General features: G+C 45.7%; 1 protein-coding gene across 1 annotated transcript in view; it reads right to left on the reverse strand.

The window, feature by feature from the left end:
* Positions 1 to 250: 250 nt before the first annotated feature.
* LOC309560585 (ficolin-2-like) overlaps positions 251 to 18,498 on the reverse strand; it is a gene marked incomplete at its 5' end in the record, with an annotated part of 135,957 nt that continues 117,709 nt past the window's right edge. Inside the window, 3 exons of the mRNA XM_082264214.1 lie at positions 251 to 524; positions 5,739 to 5,873; positions 16,087 to 16,216. Of these exons, the coding sequence (XP_082120340.1) occupies positions 262 to 524; positions 5,739 to 5,873; positions 16,087 to 16,216 (528 nt within the window). The 3' untranslated portion in view covers positions 251 to 261. The remainder of the gene's footprint in view (positions 525 to 5,738; positions 5,874 to 16,086; positions 16,217 to 18,498) is intronic.

Below are 18,498 nucleotides of genomic sequence, written 5' to 3' on the forward strand. Positions count from 1 at the left end.
TATATAATATGTTTTTTTACCTTATAACCCTATTGATGAAATATGAGATATGAAACCAAAAATCTACAATTATCCTGCAGAAAGACTCACTCATCTTTATTTACCAGTTTGTTTTTTAACCAAACCTGGGAGAAAAACACACACAGACACACGGGGGGTTCTATACATAGTCCTGGTGGGAACTGTAGCCAGGATGTTGGTTCTACAAGATCATGACGTTAAACGCTGCTCATTGCTACTACTGAGTTCAGGTGTTTGTGTTTACTTTGTTTGTGGACGGAACTTGATTTCTGTGGACTTCAGTGAGTAAAAATTGCCCCTGAAAGAGTTCCAGATGATGCCTTTACCCTTGACCCTGTGCTCCCCCTTTAGGTATTCGCCATTCAGATTGGAGAAGTGGCAGGCTTCATACCACCAGCCTCCTTTGTAATACTCAGCACAGCTTTGTTCCAGACGACTGGACTTGTCATTGTTCTGGTCTTTGGTGGAAAAGGCTTGGTCCTTCTGTGTCGCCAGTGAATCCCCTGGGCAGATAAAAATAAAAAAAACACAACAGCACCATTAGATATCTCGAAGGGAAGTTGAGGGAGAGAAATTTAGGGAGAAGAGAAACATTGGGGGAGATTAGCTAAAACTGTTGCACACAGCCAATCAGCTTCCAGGTTTTATTGTCAAAGCTTAAAGCAAAGCTCCACCCAAAAGGAGAAGCTCCACTTATTTGCCCCCCCCCCCCCTCCGCTGCCACATTTGGCACCTTTCAGGGGGAGGAGGGGGAGCGGGTACCAGGTTTTGACAGGTACCCTCTCCCACTCCCGGGTGACTTCTTCGCAGCGGCGGAGTTATCCGGACAGACATGGGAGTAAGTCACACATGTGCAAGTCACAAGCAAGTCTCAAGTCTTAACCTTCAAGTCTCAAGCAAGTCCCAAGTTACTGTGGCGAAAAGCAAGCAAGTCAAGTCGAGTCCCTGCTAGAAGCCAAGCAAGTAAATTCAAGTCATTTACTTTGGTCAAGTCACAATTAAAGTCAAAATACTGATTTACGCCTATTTTCACCTTTAAATCAGTTAAAAGTCAGTGGTCAGGAAAGGTTTTGTTTTATTTTCAACATTAACAAAACTGCTTAGTCATTTTCTCTTGGCATATTAACCACTTAAGCCCCGGAAGATTTTACCCCCTTCCTGACCAGGGGGTATTTTGCGATTCGGCACTGCGTGACTTTAACAGACAATTGCGTGGTCGTGCGACGCTGTACCTAAACGAATTTGATGTCCTTTTTTTCCTACAAACAGAGCTTTCTTTTGGTGGTATTTGATCACCTGTGCGATTTTTTGATCATGCGCTATAAACAAAAAAAGAGCGTAAATTTTGCAAAAATAGCAATATTTTTCAAATTTTTTTATATGAAATTCCCCCCCAAAAAAATGTAAAAATCAAAATTTTTTTAACATTTTCGGCCAATTTGTTTTATGCTACCTATGTTTTGTAAAAAAAAAATCGCAAAAAGCGTATTTTGATTGGTTTGCGCAAAAGTTATCGCGTTTACTAACAAAGGGAAAGATTTTTGTCATTTTTGTTGTTTTTTTTTTTTTAACGCGTAATGGCGGCGATCTGCGATTTTTTCTTTGCAGTACTGCGACATTGCGGCGGACAGATCGGACCCTTGACTAACATTTTTGACACTTTTGGGGTAACCAGTGACATTACTGCAGTAATCAGTGCTATACATATGCACTGTTACTGCAAAATTACACTGGTAGTGAAGGGGTTAACTTTATTTGAGAGGGAGGGGCTGTGTGTGTCCCTAGGGGCGTGATTCTAACTGTGATTGGCTGTCTGTTGAGCTGTAGAAACAGTGATCAACGGTTCTACATAGTAGAACCGTGTGATCACAGTTTCTACACAGGGGAGAATGACAGGCGGCTTGTTTACACTAGCCGCCTGACTTTCTCCCTCTGCAGCGGCGATCGCAGAGTGACCGGCGGACATCGGGTCCGCCAGTCACATGCGCGGGGGGGTCCGTGACCACGCGGGAGTGGGAGCGCGCCTCAGGCGGCGCGCGCTCGTTCCCTAGACCCTCACAGGCTAGCGACATAGATCTACGTCACTTTGCCTGTGAGGGGCTGACTGCCGAAGTAGATAGTCGTTAGGCAGTCGGCAAGTGGTTAAAGAAACACTTTGAATGCCCAAATAGCTCAAAATCCTTCGTCCCCCTCATGTTTCAACACCACAGTTACTAAAAACATGTTAAGTATTTCCATTGTTAACAGCCAGTGTCCTAAAACTCAGAACACAGTGAGGTGTTTTAAGTGACTGTGGTGTCAGAAACATAACAGGCACATTCATTTTGCTTTACCACATCTTGAGAAAATGCAAATATTTAATAACTTAAAAAAGTAAAGTAAATTTCGAGTCATATGTCTCATATCAAAGTCAGATCTCAATGGGGAAAAATATCATGCTGGATATGTATACTGATCTGGACTGGGTAATGTGTTAGGAACGAAAGGATGCCACATCGTTTGATGGAAATGAAAATCACCAACCCATAGAGGGCTGAATTCAAAGACACCCCAAAAATCAAGTGAAAAATTATGCAGCAGACTAGTCCATTTTGCTGAAATTTCATCACAGCAACTCAAAATGGTATTTAGTACTTTGTTTGACCCCCACATGCTTGTATGCATGCCTGACAACATCAGGGCACGCTCCTAATGAGATGACAGATGGTGCCTTGGGGTGTTTCCTCCCAAATCTGAACCAGGGCATCACTGAGCTCCTGAACAGACTGAGGTGCAACCTGGCGGCATCGGTTGGCCTGAAACATAATGTCCCAGAGGAGTTTTATTGGATTTTGGTTAGACGAGTGTGGGTATCAGTTCCTGCATCCTCCAGGAACCGGCTGCATACTCCCGCCACATGAGGCCGGGCATTGTCGTGCACCAGGAGGAACCCAGGACCTACTGCACCAGCGTAGGATCTGACCATGGGTCCAAGGATATCATCCCGATACCTATTGGCAGTGAGGGTGCCATTGTCTAGCCTGTTGAGGTCTGTGCGTCCCTCCATGGATATGCCTCCACAGACCATCACTGATCCACCACTAAACCAGTCATACTGAATGATGTTACAGGCAAAATAACGTTCTGCATGGCTTCTCCAGACCCTTTTACGTCTGTCACATGTGCTCAGGGTGAACCTGCTCTCATCTGCGAAAATTCTGGTGTTCAATGGCAAATGTCAATTGAGCTTCATGGTGCCAAGCAGTGAGCACGGGGCCCACTAGGCCACCCTCATGAAGCCCGTTTATGATTATTTGGTCAGAGACATTCACACCAGTGGCCTGCTGGAGGTAATTTTGTAGAGCTCTGGCAGTGCTCATCCTGTTCCTCCTTGCGCAAAGGAGCAAATCCTGCTGATGGGTTAAGGACCTTCTACGGCCCTGTCCAGCTCTCCTAGAGTAACTGCCTGTCTCCTGGAATCTCCTCTGTGCTCTTGAGACTGTGCTGGGAGACACAGCAAACCTTCTGGCAATTGCATGTATTGATGTGCTATCCTGGAGGAGTTGGACTGCCTGTGCAACCTCTATAGGGTCCAGGTATCGCCCCATTCTACCAGTAGTGACACTGACCCTAGCCAAATGCAAAACTAGCGAAAAACAGTTAGAGAAGAGGAGTAGGGAAACAAAATGTCAGTGGCCTCCACCTGTAAAACCATTCCTGTTTTGGAGGTCATCTAATTTTTGCCCATCTAGTGCACCTGTTGTTAATTTCATTATCACCAATGAAACTGAAATTGATTAACAACCCCCTCTGTTACTTAACTGACCAGATCAATACCCCAGGAGTTTACTTGACTTGATGCTATACTCTGATTAAAAAGTGTTCCTTTAATTTTTTTGAGCAGTGTATTAGAAGTCAGCAGCTTCAGTATTGGCACCTGCTGACTTTTTATTTTTTCTGACAGAGCCTGGAGCTCCTCTTTAATTGAAAAAGCTGAAATTAGAAGCTGATTGGTTACTATCCACAGCTGCACCAGATTATATGTGCACAAGTTTTGGCAAACCTCACCCATTGGAATACTAGTTAGTACCGGCATGCAAAGGTGTGTTTGCTCTGTAAAAATAAATCACCTCTAACGTTGAATGTCTTACATGTGTGGAAGTCACTGCAATATATAAAACTATTTGTTAAGTTTTTCCATTTTAAACTCGAGATGCACAATTTAAAGCAGTGGTCTCCAAACTGCAGCCCCTTGCTTGCTTTAATCCATCCCTTGGGGCACTATTTCATTCAATGAAACCAACAATGGGGCGTAATTCCCCCTACTGATACCAATGAAGAGGCACAATTCCTCCCGAAGACACAAACGACGGGACACAATTTCTTCCAATGACACCAACAATGGGGCCCTATGACACCAATGATCAGACATGGGAGTAAGTCACACATGTGCAAGTCACAAGCAAGTCTCAAGTCTTAACCTTCAAGTCTGAAGCAAGTCCCAAGTTACTGTGGCGAAAAGCAAGCAAGTCGAGTCCTTGCTAGAAGTCAAGCAAGTCAAGTCAAGTCATTTATTTTGGTCAAGTCACAAATCAAGTCAAAATACTGATCTACCCCAATTTTCACCTTTAAATCAGTTAAAAGTCAGTGGCCAGGAAAGGTTGTGTTTTATTTTCAACATTAACAAAACTGCTTAGTGCTTTTTTCTTGGCATATTAAAGAAACAATTTGAATGCCCAAACAGCTCAAAATCCTTCGCCCGGTCATGTTTCAACACCACAGTCACTAAAAACATGTTAAGTATTTCCATTGTTAAACAGCCAGTGTCCTAAAAATCAGAACACACTGAGGTGTTTTAAGTGACTGTGGTGTCAGAAACATAACAGGCACATTCATTTTGCTTTAACTCATCTTGAAAAAATGCAAATATTTAATAACTTAAAAAAGTAAAGTCATTTCGAGTCATATGTCTCAAGTCAAAGTCAAGTCTCAAGTCATGAATACCAAGTCAAAGTCAAGTCAAGTCTTTTATTAATTTTAGTCAAACAAGTCTCAAGTCCTCAAACTGGTGACTTAAGTCTGACTTAAGTCATGTGACTCAAGTCCCCCACCTCTGCCAATGATGGGGCACAATTCATCTTAATGATACCAATGATGGGGCACAATTCATCCCAATGACACCAAGGATGGTGCACAATTCCTCCCTCTGATATCAACAATGAGGCACAATTCCTCCCAATGACACCAAAGATGGTGTCAGTGTTTTTTCCCACACCAATGATGGGGCACAATTCATCCCAATGACACCGAGGATGGTGCACAATTCCTCCCACTGATATCAATGATGAGGCACAATTCCTCCCAATGACACCAAAGATGGTGTCAGTGTTTTTTTCCCACTAATGTCAGGACCTTTTTTACTCCCAATGTCCGCAGCCCAGCCCCTCTAAAGTCTGAAGGGCAGTAAATTGGCCCTTTGTTTATAAAGTTTGGAGACCCCTGCTTTAAAGGGTTTCTTGATTGAAAAAAGGTTGGGAAACACTGGGTTAACACATGAAGTAAAAGCACCATTCCTGATCATAAAGTACATCATCAATAAAATTGTATAAACTATTGTTGCTGAGATTTCATGTACCGAATTTCTGGTGCCAAAATTCTCTTACTGAAAACAACCAATAAATAAAATGGTACCATGCCAAGGCTTTTTGTGGATGCCACTCTGCAGAGAAAACAGTTACCTGCAGTGCCCTTCACAAATGAACCATAGCGCAGAGTGTACTGATCCGCTTCTGCTTCCACCCGGAAGTTGCTGTATGTAGCGTAGGTATGATTGCCCTCAAAGTCTTCTAAATCGAATCGCAGTTCACTATTCCCTGTGAAGGACAGAACAAAGTGACAGGAGGAAGGTTAGACCTGGGTGCTGAGCGGGTTGAGGTCACCCAGTCATAACATGCTCATGACTACTTTTTCAATTGCCCAGTGTGAGTATCAGAAACAGCATCAGCTTTAAAGGTGGTTTTATTGACCAGGTTGTGTGAGGTCTTAACGTACTTTACACTTTATAACTAAAAGTATTGGGACGCCTGCCTTTACACGCACATGAACTTTAACCACCTAAGCCCCAGCCCTATTTCGGACACTTTTTGTTTACAAGTTAAAACCGGTATTTTTTCCTAGAAAACTACTTAGAACCCCCAAACATTATATATATATATATATATATATATATATATATATATATATATTTTTTAGCAAAGACTCTGTAGAATAAAATGTCGGTCATTGCAATATTTTTTGTCACGCGGTATTTGCGCAGCGGTCTTTAAAACGCCATTTTTTTGGAAAAATTTTGAAAAATCACATTTCACTGCATTTAAAAAATATTAAACAGTAAAGTTAGCCCATTTTCTTCTATATTGTGAAAGATGATGTCACGCCGAGTAAATAGATACCCAACATTGCGCCCCCCCCCCCCCCCCCATGGGATGGCGACAAACTACAGTCAATAGAGATCTCAATAGGCGACGCTTTAAACATTTTTTACGGTAACCAGTTTAGAGTTAGAGTTTAGCTCTTTTTTTTTTAAATATTGACCATGCTCTGGTGATCGCGGCGATACCTCACATGTGTGGTTTGAACAGCGATTTCATTCGCGGCTTGACTTCCGTATACGTTTTTTTTTGTGACGGGGGCGACTAAAATTTTTTTTTTTCCTATTTATTTTATTTTTTTTTTTAACTTTATTACAGGTTTTTTAAAAAAAATCTGATCACTTTTATTGCTGTCACAAGCAATGTAAACATCCCTTGTGACACCAATATGTAGTGACAGGTACTCTTTATGGAGTGATTGAGGGTCTAAAAGACCCTAGTCCCCTCCACTAAGGATGATCGAACTTTTGAAAAGTTCGGTTCGGCCAGAACATCCGAACTTCCCGAAAGTTCGGCCCGGATTTCAGAACCCCATTGAAATCAATAGGACCCGAACTTCGGTAATCAAAAAACACCATTTTGAAGCCCCAAAACCCAACAAATGCCCCTAAAAAGTGCCTAGGGTTCTGGGTCATGCCCCATTAACTATTAATCACACAAAAAAAAGTTCTTAAAAATTGTCATTTTTGATAAAAAAGCCAATTATTAAAAAAAAAAAAAAAAAAAGAGAGATTTTTTGATTTTGACTTTGGATTTAGTATCTGGGGGGGGTCTAAAATGTGTGCATGTGAAGTTTCAGCTCTGTAGCATGTCCAGAACCATGAAAAAAAAGAATAATTAAAATAATTTTTCAGTAGAACAGGGATGTGGTTCGGGAGCCTCCTTTAACTTTAAGGCCCCATGCACATGGGGCGTTAGAAAAAACGTACGTCAAAGTTAGTTCTGACGCCGGAAAAAACAGCTGTAAAAACGTGCTTTCAGTAGCTTTTTCCATTGGCGTTATTGCACGTTTTGCCACGTTGCTTTTAGCAGCGTTTTTTTTCTTCCATTCAAAATCAATGGTTCCCTATGGGAGCCTATTGATTTGAATGGAGGTCGCACCGCAACACCGCAAGTCGGATCCGACTTGCGGGGCGACTTGCGCTGTGAGAATCTTGAGGGGGAACTCCACGCCAAAATGGGAAAAAAACGGCGTGGGGGTCCCCCCCAAGGTTCCAAACCAGGCCCTTCGGGTCTGGTATGGAATTTGAGGGTAGCCCCATGCCGAAAAAACGGTGTGGGGCCCCCCCCAAAATCCATACCAGACCCTTATCCGAGCATGCAGCCCGGCAGGCCAGGAAAGGGGAGGGGACGAGCGAGCGGCCCCACCCCCCCTGGACCACACCAGGCCACATGCCCTCAACATGGGGGGGGGGTGTTGGTGCTTTGGGGCAGGGGGAGCTCTGCACCCCCCACCTCAAAGCACCTTGCCCCCATGTTGATGAGGACAAGGGCCTCATCCCCACAACCCTGGCCGGTGGTTGTGGGGGTCTGCGGGCAGGGGGCTCATCGGAATCTGGAAGCCCCCTTTAACAAGGGGCCCCCCAGATCCCGGACCCCCTCCCTATGTGAATGGGTATGGGGTACACTGTACCCCTACTCATTCACAACATAAAAGGCTGTCGGCTGTCGGCTCTTCTTCCTCCGGTCCTCCTCCGACGACGTCCCTGCTGATTATGCCTATCTCCGGTCTCTGCAGCTTATTATATAGCCATTAGGGGCGGGGCCTCCCGATGACGTCAACGGGAGGCCCCGCCCCCTCACGTCACAGATGACGTCATCTGTGACGTGAGGGGGCGGGGCCTCCCGTTGACGTCATCGGGAGGCCCCGCCCCTAATGGCTATATAATAAGCTGCAGAGACCGGAGATAGGCATAATCAGCGGAGACGTCGTCGGAGGAGGACCGGAGGAAGAAGAGCCGACAGCCGACAGCCGACAGCAAAAGACCGGAGAGGAGAAGAAAAGAAGAGTGGACAGCAGAAGACCCCGGAGAGGAGAACACAAGAAGAGGGGACAGCAAAAGAGCAGAAGACCCCGGAGAGGAGAAAACAAGAAGGGCGGACAGCAAAAGAGCAGAAGACCCCGGAGAGGAGAAGACCCCGGAGAGGAGAAGACAAGAAGGGCGGACAGCAAAAGAGCAGAAGACCCCGGAGAGGAGGAGAGGAGAAGACCCCGGAGAGGAGAAGACAAGAAGAGTCGGATGAAGATTTTTAATAAACTTACCAAAACGTCTCTTGTCGTTATTTCCATACACTGCCTTTTATGTTGTGAATGAGTAGGGGTACAGTGTACCCCATACCCATTCACATAGGGAGGGGGTCCGGGATCTGGGGGGCCCCTTGTTAAAGGGGGCTTCCAGATTCCGATGAGCCCCCTGCCCGCAGACCCCCACAACCACCGGCCATCAACATGGGGGCAAGGTGCTTTGAGGTGGGGGGTGCAGAGCTCCCCCTGCCCCAAAGCACCAACACCCCCCCCATGTTGAGGGCATGTGGCCTGGTGTGGTCCAGGGGGGGTGGGGCCGCTCGCTCGTCCCCTCCCCTTTCCTGGCCTGCCGGGCTGCATGCTCGGATAAGGATAGGTAAAGAAATCAGGTGCGCTGCCCTAGTGCATATGTGAAACATACAAAATGATGTAAACAAATAAACCAAAAATGCAATAATAATGCAAAAAAATGAAAACGTATGCAAATCGTGTAAAACAAAAAATGTCCAGAAGGTGACTAGTGATACACCAATGTGCAATAAACGTCCATATTATAAGTCCATAAATAAAGTGCAAAAAATGGTGACAAAAACTTCCAGCTTGGGGAAAGGTGAACTGTGATTGGAAGGTGCAAAGTCCCACCACCAGCTTGGCCTCTTACCAGAAGTTAAACGTTAAGGGCATATATGAATATGACCGCTCCAAAGGTCATGCAGCCAGGTAGAAAAGTTCCCAGAAATACAGAAGGCACTCTGACACACTCGTGCTCCCTAGACTCTTACCGGACAAAAGCCAAACAAGAAGCCTGGTTCTATGGTGATGAGTGGTCCTGCCGGGGGTTACTGGACTCTAGGATGGCTGATGTAGTTGCTTGTGTCCAAGAGGAACAGACCCAGTCAGAAAGCCTGACGAAAGAAGATCCTGCCAAAGGTGGCTAGACTCTGATTGGCTGCTGTAACTCCTTAGTCTGGTCGACCTCAATAATAGGGGACACAACAGAGGGGACCGCAATGGTGCATTACCAACAGTAGATTTTTATTAAAACAAGTGGTTGAACTTACAGTTGTGAAGACAATAATAGCGAGTTCCCTCACGGAGGAGCTGTATGGCGGGGTCCGCCTGCAGTGCAGACCGCTGCCTGGTCTAGATGTGATGACGCGGCGCCTCCTCTCTGACGCGTTTCTCCCGATAGGGCATCCACTTAGACACCTCCTATCTAAGTGGATGCCCTATCGGGAGAAACGCGTCAGAGAGGAGGCGCCGCGTCATCACATCTAGACCAGGCAGCGGTCTGCACTGCAGGCGGACCCCGCCATACAGCTCCTCCGTGAGGGAACTCGCTATTATTGTCTTCACAACTGTAAGTGCAACCACTTGTTTTAATAAAAATCTACTGTTGGTAATGCACCATTGCGGTCCCCTCTGTTGTGTCCCCTATTATTGAGGTCGACCAGACTAAGGAGTTACAGCAGCCAATCAGAGTCTAGCCACCTTTGGCAGGATCTTCTTTCGTCAGGCTTTCTGACTGGGTCTGTTCCTCTTGGACACAAGCAACTACATCAGCCATCCTAGAGTCCAGTAACCCCCGGCAGGACCACTCATCACCATAGAACCAGGCTTCTTGTTTGGCTTTTGTCCGGTAAGAGTCTAGGGAGCACGAGTGTGTCAGAGTGCCTTCTGTATTTCTGGGAACTTTTCTACCTGGCTGCATGACCTTTGGAGCGGTCATATTCATATATGCCCTTAACGTTTAACTTCTGGTAAGAGGCCAAGCTTTTGGTGGGACTTTGCACCTTCCAATCACAGTTCACCTTTCCCCAAGCTGGAAGTTTTTGTCACCATTTTTTGCACTTTATTTATGGACTTATAATATGGACGTTTATTGCACATTGGTGTATCACTAGTCACCTTCTGGACATTTTTTGTTTTACACGATTTGCATACGTTTTCATTTTTTTGCATTATTATTGCATTTTTGGTTTATTTGTTTACATCATTTTGTATGTTTCACATATGCACTAGGGCAGCGCACCTGATTTCTTTACCTATTCTACAACATACACTCTAAGGTAGCAGCACACCCTATATTGAATCAGCGCACTTTCCTACCCACCACATGCTCGGATAAGGGTCTGGTATGGATTTTGGGGGGGGACCCCACGCCGTTTTTTCGGCAGGGGCTACCCTCAAATTCCATACCAGACCCGAAGGGCCTGGTTTGGAACCTTGGGGGGGACCCCCACGCCGTTTTTTTCCCATTTTGCCGTGGAGTTCCCCCTCAAGATTCCCACAGCGCAAGTAACTCCGCAAGTCGGATCCGACTTGCGGTGTTGCGGTGCGAACTCCATTCAAATCAATAGGCTCCCATAGGGAACCATTGATTTTGAATGGAAGAAAAAAAAACGTATAACGTGGCTTAACGCACGTTAAGCAACGTTATAGCAAAGTTATTCAGCTTTTAGCAGCGTCAGGCGTTTTTAACGCTGTAACGCTGGTCCTCAGAACGCGCAGGTCGTGGGTTCTTGTTGCAGCTTAAAAACGCCTAGGCCACTTACAGCTCAAAAACGTCTGAGTGTGCATGAGGCCATAGAATAACATGGAGGGGCGTTTTTAGGCTGCAAAAAGAAAACGCCTGACGCTGCTTACAGCGGCGTTAAAAACGTCCCGTGTGCATGGGGCCTAACACCTATATGATCTTTTTTTCTGGTTCTGGACATGCTACAGAGCTGAAACTTCACAGGTACACCTTTTAGACCCCCCCAGACACAAAATCACACAAAAAAAAAAGTTCTTAAAAATTGTCATTTTTGATAAAAAAAAGCCAATTATTGAAAAATTAAAAAAAAAAAAGAGAGAGATTTTTTGGTTTTTACTTTGGATTTAGTATCTGGGGGGTCTAAAAGGTGTGCATGTGAAGCTTCAGCTCTGTAGCATGTCCAGAACCATGAAAAAAAAAAGATAAATTTTCAGTAGAACAGGGATGTGGTTCGGGGGCCTCCTTTAACTTTAACACCTATATGATCTTTTTTTCTGGTTCTGGACATGCTACAGAGCTGAAACTTCACAGGTACACCTTTTAGACCCCCCAGACACAAAATCACACAAAAAACGTTCTTAAAAATTGTCATTTTTGATAAAAAAAGCCAATTATTGAAAAAATTAAAAAAAAAAAGAAAGATTTTTTGATTTTTACTTTGGATTTCCGATCTGGGTGGTCTAAAAAGTGTACATGTGAAGTTTCAGCTCTGTAGCATGTCCAGAACCAGAAAAAAACGATTGTTTGTATTAGAAAACTTCAAGCACGGGAATATGGCTTCGCTGCTGTAACACCTTGCCGGTTTAATAGAAGGCATTTTTTTGGGTTCTTTGCAGTCAGGAAAAACATCTGAACTTGTGTATAGTGGTACTGTGCACAAGTTCTGATGTTTTGCCTGCCTCCAAAAACCCCCAAAAAATGCCAGCAAAAACACACCTGGGCATTTTTTTTTGGACGCTAGCGTTTTTTTGGCATTTTTTGGGGTTCTTTTGAGGCAGGCAAAACATCAGAACTTGTGCACAGTACCACTATACACAAGTTCAGATGTTTTTCCTGACTGCAAAGAACCCAAAAAAATGCCTTCTATGAAACCGGCAAGGTGTTACAGCAGAGAAGCCATATTCCTGTGCTTAAAGTTTTCTAATACAAACAATCTTTTTTTTAATGGTTCTGGACATGCTACAGAGCTGAAACTTCACAGGTACACTTTTTAGACCCCCCAGATCTGAAATCCAAAGTAAAAAATCAAAAAATCTCTTTTTTTTTTAATTTTTTTTTTTAATTTTTCAATAATTGCCTTTTTTTTTTATCAAAAATGACAATTTTTAAGAACTTTTTTTGTGTGATTTTGTGTCTGGGGGGTCTAAAAGGTGTACCTGTGAAGTTTCAGCTCTGTAGCATGTCCAGAACCAGAAAAAAAAAGGATTGTTTGTATTAGAAAACTTTGAGCACAGGAATATGGCTTCGCTGCTGTAACACCTTGCCGGTTTCAAAGCAGGCATTTTTTTGGGTTCTTTGCAGTCAGGAAAAACATCTGAACTTGTGTATAGTGGTACTGTGCACAAGTTCAGATGTTTTGCCTGCCTCCAAAACCCCCCAAAAAATGCCAGCAAAAACACACCTGGGCATTTTTTTTTGAAGCTAGCGTTTTTTTTGGCATTTTTTGGGGTTCTTTTGAGGCAGGCAAAACATCTGAACATGTGTATAGGGGGTATATATAGACATATATGTCTGAATATATACCCCTAGACATATATAGGTGTGATAGTAGCAGAAATATATTCCTGTAAATGATTTCATTAGCGCAAGCATTTATTTCTGCTACTATCACACCTATATATGTCTAGGGGTATATATATTCAGACATTTAGGTCTATATATACCCCCTATACACATGTTCAGATGTTTTGCCTGCCTCCAAAACCCCCCAAAAAATGCCAGCAAAAACACACCTGGGCATTTTTTTTTTTTTGATGCTAGCGTTTTTTTGGGTTCTTTTGAGGCAGGCAAAACATCTGAACGTGTGTATAGGGGGTATATATAGACATATATGTCTGAATATATACCCCTAGACATATATAGGTGTGATAGTAGCAGAAATATATTCCTGTAAATTATTTCATTAGCGCAAGCATTTATTTCTGCTACTATCACACCTATATATGTCTAGGGGTATATATACAGACATATATGTGTATATATACCCCCTATACACATGTTCAGATGTCATGTCTGACATCAAACATGTCCTCAAAAAAGCACTGGCAGTGGCAGCCCCTGCAGCATAAAAAATGCTTGGCTGGTGAGAAGCCATATTCCAGTTACGAAGCTATTCAGAGAAATGATCATTTCTCTATAGCGGTCACCCTGCTATGGAAGGGTTTTGTCACCCTGCCATAGCAGTCACTGTCAGTTAACCCTACACTACACTACGGTCCCCTTACACTTAACACTTTCCCTACAGAAACTCAATTTTTGAAGCTAACTTAAGTGCAAAGGAGCACTCTAACTACACTAGATATGCCTTTCCTCACACTAAAAATAGCTAAATGACACTTTTAAAGTAAAATTAACAGAACTGCTTCCATTCTCTTCCATGTCCAGTATAACAATGCTAGGAATATGGCGGGGGCGATCTTATATACTGGGGGGCGTATTCACTAATGATTGGTCTAGGGACCCCCTAGTCACTCCAATCACATTCCAAGCATTCTCCTGCCCCCTCAATTGGCTTTTGCTAATGGTTCTGGTCCAATCACGGGCTTTTAAAGCCCATTCCCTGAAGCATTGCATTTTGGGCGGTTCTGGTTGCCGAATTCCGAACTTTTTGGGCAAAAAGTTCTAAATTCGGCCGAACCTCGAACACCCAATGTTCGGGCCGAACCGATGGTGGACCCGAACCGTTCGATCATCCCTACCCTCCACTACACTTCCATGTATGCAAAACGCCGAAAACGGCATTTTTGCATACAGCCGTTTTTTAAATTTGCCGCCTTTTGCAGCACAGTAACCCGGAAGTGACGTCATGGACGCCGCCTCCGGGTTACATCATCGGAGACCTGATCGAAGCTGTTTCCGGCTTTGATCGGGACTTCATCCAGCCGGTGGACGTGCCGGCTGGGTGCTCGGGGCTCCCAGTGGGACGGGAGCTCCAAGCAAAGTCACGGAAGGCGGCGGGAGGGGGGGGGGACGTCCCCTCCCGCTCACCTGGGTAACGATCAAGCGGCTCCCGAGCCGCATCGGTCGTTACTGACGGAAAGCCGACCGTCGGCTGTAAACCACGGTACCGGGATGGTGTCTCTAGCTAGAGGCATCATCCCGGTATAACCCCGCAAAGTTTGCAGACGTAGTCCTACGTCACTTTGCGGTAAGTGGTTAATGGCATCCCAGTCTTAGTCAGTAGGGTTCAATATTGAGTTGGCCCACCCTTTGCAGCTATAACAGCTTCAACTCTTCTGGGAAGGCTGTCCACAAGGTTTAGGAGTGTGTCTATGGGAATGTTTGACCATTCTTCCAGAAGCACATTTGTGATGTCAGGCACTGATGTTGGACGAGAAGGCCTGGCTCTCAGTCTGCGCTCTAATTCATCCCAAAGGTGTTCTATCACATTGTGGTCAGGACTTTGTTTCGGCCAGTCAAGTCCCTCTACCCCAAACTCGTTCATTCACACTATATTGCCAAGTATTGGGCTACCCCTCCAAATAATTTGGTGGAGGGGGGGGGATAATGGTGTGGGGTTGTTTTTCAGGGGTTGGACCTGGCCCCTTAGTTCCAGTCAAGGGAACTCTTAAGGCGTCAGCATACCAAGACATTTTGTAGGTCATCCTGTACTGGCATAAGTATGAGGGCTGCCATTGTGGATTTCATCTAAAAATTCTAGTTCCCTGACTGCCACTGGCTTCAATTCTGTCATGGGTATATAAACATTCACATGAGAAAAAGTAAAGTCAGAGCGCTTCCCATCTACATACTTGTTTTGGGTCAACAACTTAAAGTGGAGTTCCACCCTAAATTTATACTTACCTCCATCTTCTCGCTCCAGGTCACCTGAAAAACAAATGGATAATTGCATTTTTTTTTTTTTTTTTTACTTACCTCGTAGAGAAGAAAATACTTACCTTACTTCCTTCTTCCTCCCCTCGGCGGCCACGGCCCGTCATCACTTCCTGGCTTTGCAATGATTCCTGGAAGCTGAACGTCATCGCTCCCAGGAATCATTGCGCCTGCACCGGCCCCGACGTCAGTTCCGGGGCGTGTGCGTCATTCCCTTCTAAACAGCTTCTGGGCATGCCCAGAAGCTGTGGAGGGATGACACGCGCGCACTGGAAGTGACAGCGGGGCTGGTGCAGTGCATCGTGGGACCGAAGAAGACGGAAGAGGACGCAGAAGAGGATCGCGTTGGCTTCAAGCTGCCCACACCTGAGATGGCAGCGCTGGACAATACTTTTTCAAGGTAAGTATTAGTCCTAAAAGGTAAGTGCAACCCGGGACAGATCAGAGGCTATGCATTGTGGAATGTACTAGCCCTGACTGTCCCGGGGGTATTTTTATTAAAAAAACTATTCCCAGGTTGGAACTCCGCTTTAAAGTTCTGAAGCCATTGAATCAGCATGACATCCAGGCAACATGCTTTTCTAGAGCAGCAATGGCATCCTCCATGTTCCCTTTAATGACGGGGTCTTCAAACTATGGCCCTCCAGTTGTTCTGAAACTACAATTCCCATCATGCCTAGTCATGTCTGTGAATGTCAGAGCTTTACAATGTCTCATGGGATGTGTAGTTCCGCAACAGCTGGAGGGCCGTAGTTTGAGGATCCCTGCTTTAATGTAAGTTTTTTTGGACTAGCTCTAGTAGAATAGTATGGTCTACTAACCAAATGAAGTTAGCCGATGGAGATTCACATTTCCCAGCCAAAATTCGCTTAGCTGACTTCCAAAACCTCGCTCGTAGCTGCTCCAGTCACGGTTGAAATCCACTGACCCATCCAAACGCCTCTGGAACACCTGGAGAAGAAGAGGTTAGTAAGGTGCTTATGCCAAGGCCTTTCTGTTGGTTTTGGCAACCATTGAGTTATTTTTCTGGGTGAAATGATCTCTCTTGACCTTTCAAACTTGTGTATCATGTAATCACAGAGGCTTTGACAGGTCCCCTTTAAGCCAGAAAGACAATGTAGTCAGAATCTGACTACATTGTCTTTCTGGCGGAATATTTATTTTTGAGTGTCGGTTCACACTCTTGCGGCTGCGGCGATCGCATGTAATATCGGAGCGCACTGCTCCTTCATTACATGCGATCGGCTGTGCGGTGCAAATTCAGCCATACACTTTGTATGGCTGAAATTCGCACTGCACCCGCACAAAAGTCGCACAGGACCCTTTTTTTTAGCCGCATCAGGATCGGATCGCACAGTGGTTCACACTTGTGCGATCAGATCCTGTGCGAACTGTAAAGATCGCACTGCGATATGCGATCAAACTGGGGGTGTCGTTAACATTTCATTGACACCCCCAGCGTATCGCATATGGCAGTGTGAACTGCCAAGGGTGCGTTTGCGATGCGGGAACAGGCTACAAATTCGCAGCCTTCCCGCATCGCATAAGTGTGACCCGGCACTTAGACTTTATTTAGTCTTAGAGCCACATTCTTCTCTAAGAGTTGGAGAAAGTGAGTCCCTGCTCTTTATTATAAAGCAGTCTGTGTAACCCAACCTCTCCCTCTATTCTTGTCTCTTACAGCCTTTCTCAGCCAGGTTGCTGTGGCACCCTGGATTTCTATCTGGGTTTGTCAGGGGTGCACCCCTAAAGATGACGTAACAAATATATATGTGGTGGTGGCCAGGGCCTTTTTTCCCACCCCCGGTCTCTGCACCCGAACCACCTCCCAGCACCAATTTTTGGTCCATCAACTACCCACCTCCCAGAAACACCTCATTTAGAGAATACAGAACTAAGTATAAATTTGTGGTGCATTTTGTGGTGGTTTGTATCGAATGTGTGAATGATAACAAGAAAAGCAGTAATATAGATCCCCTACAGCCAGCAGAAATAGACCCCCAGCAATAGATCCCCAAGCAACATTTGACCCCCCAGGAACAATATACCTCCTACAACAAAATCCCCACCAGCAACAATAGATCCACCCTAGAAACAATAGACCCCCACCAGCAACAACAGATCTCCCAGCAGCTAGCATCAATAGACCCTCCAGCATAGGCGGCTCTCTAATTAGGCAAATTAGGCGGTCGCCTAAGGCCTCGCACCTACAGGGGCCTCGCAGCCAGTGGCGGAGCGACAATATTTAGAAGGGCGCAGTCAGGGAGTACAAGATTGTTTTAAATTGTCGGATATAAAAATTGCAGCAGTGTGCTGCAGTCTCTTCACTGCGGCTGCCAGGTGTCTGTTGTTCACTGACACTTACTCCGCCTTCTCTGCCTTTGGATTGGCCGTCTGATCATGTAATCCTAAGATGTGGAGGAATCGGTACCTGCATCATTAGGAAGTGACTTCCCGGTCAGCTCACTCTGCTATCATCGGTTGTTGCTCTGGGAGGAGAGCTCTGCCCTGGCCCAGGAACATACAGGCAACCAGGCCCCGACTTGTCACTCTGCAGACTGGTCATAGATTTGTGGTGTCTATTACGCAAAGGGGGTGAGTAGCCCCAGTGAAGTTGGAAGAGTCTTAGAATGGTTGGTGGAGGAGGAGAAGAAGGCCCTGGGTGGCTGGGGGAGGAGAGGATGGCCGGAAGAGAAGGAGAGGGTCCCTGGGTGGCTAGGGGAAAAGGAGAGGGTCCCTGGGTGGCTAGGGGAAAAGGATAGGGTCCCTGGGTGGCTAGGGGAAAATGAGAGGGACCCTGGGTGGCTGGGGAGAAGGAGATGGCCCCTGGGTGGCTGGGGGAGAAGGAGAGGGTCCCTGGGTGACTGGAGGAAAAGGAGAGGGCCCTGGGTGACTGGAGGAAAAGGAGAGGGCCCCTGGGTGACTGGAGGAAAAGGAGAGGGCCCCTGGGTGACTGGAGGAAAAGGAGAGGGGCCCCTGGGGGGCTGGGGAAGAAGGAGAGTGCCCCTGGGTGGCTGGGGGAGAAAGAGAGGGCCCCTGGGTGGCTGGGGGAGGAGAGGCCCCCCGTGACGCCAGAGTCAGTTGCCAGGGAAGAGAGTGGAGCTGAGCCAGTCCTGCATATCTGACATTAAAGCCAAACATGGTGGAGCTGGAGCCCTTTGCCCTACACAATGACAGCATCCCGAGGCGGAAGGTGAGGGATAGCGGGGCTGTGACATTATATAGCATATGGA

Source organism: Pelophylax lessonae (genome assembly GCF_965119305.1).
Source record: "Pelophylax lessonae genome assembly, chromosome: 7".
NCBI classification, from domain to species: domain Eukaryota; kingdom Metazoa; phylum Chordata; class Amphibia; order Anura; family Ranidae; genus Pelophylax; species Pelophylax lessonae.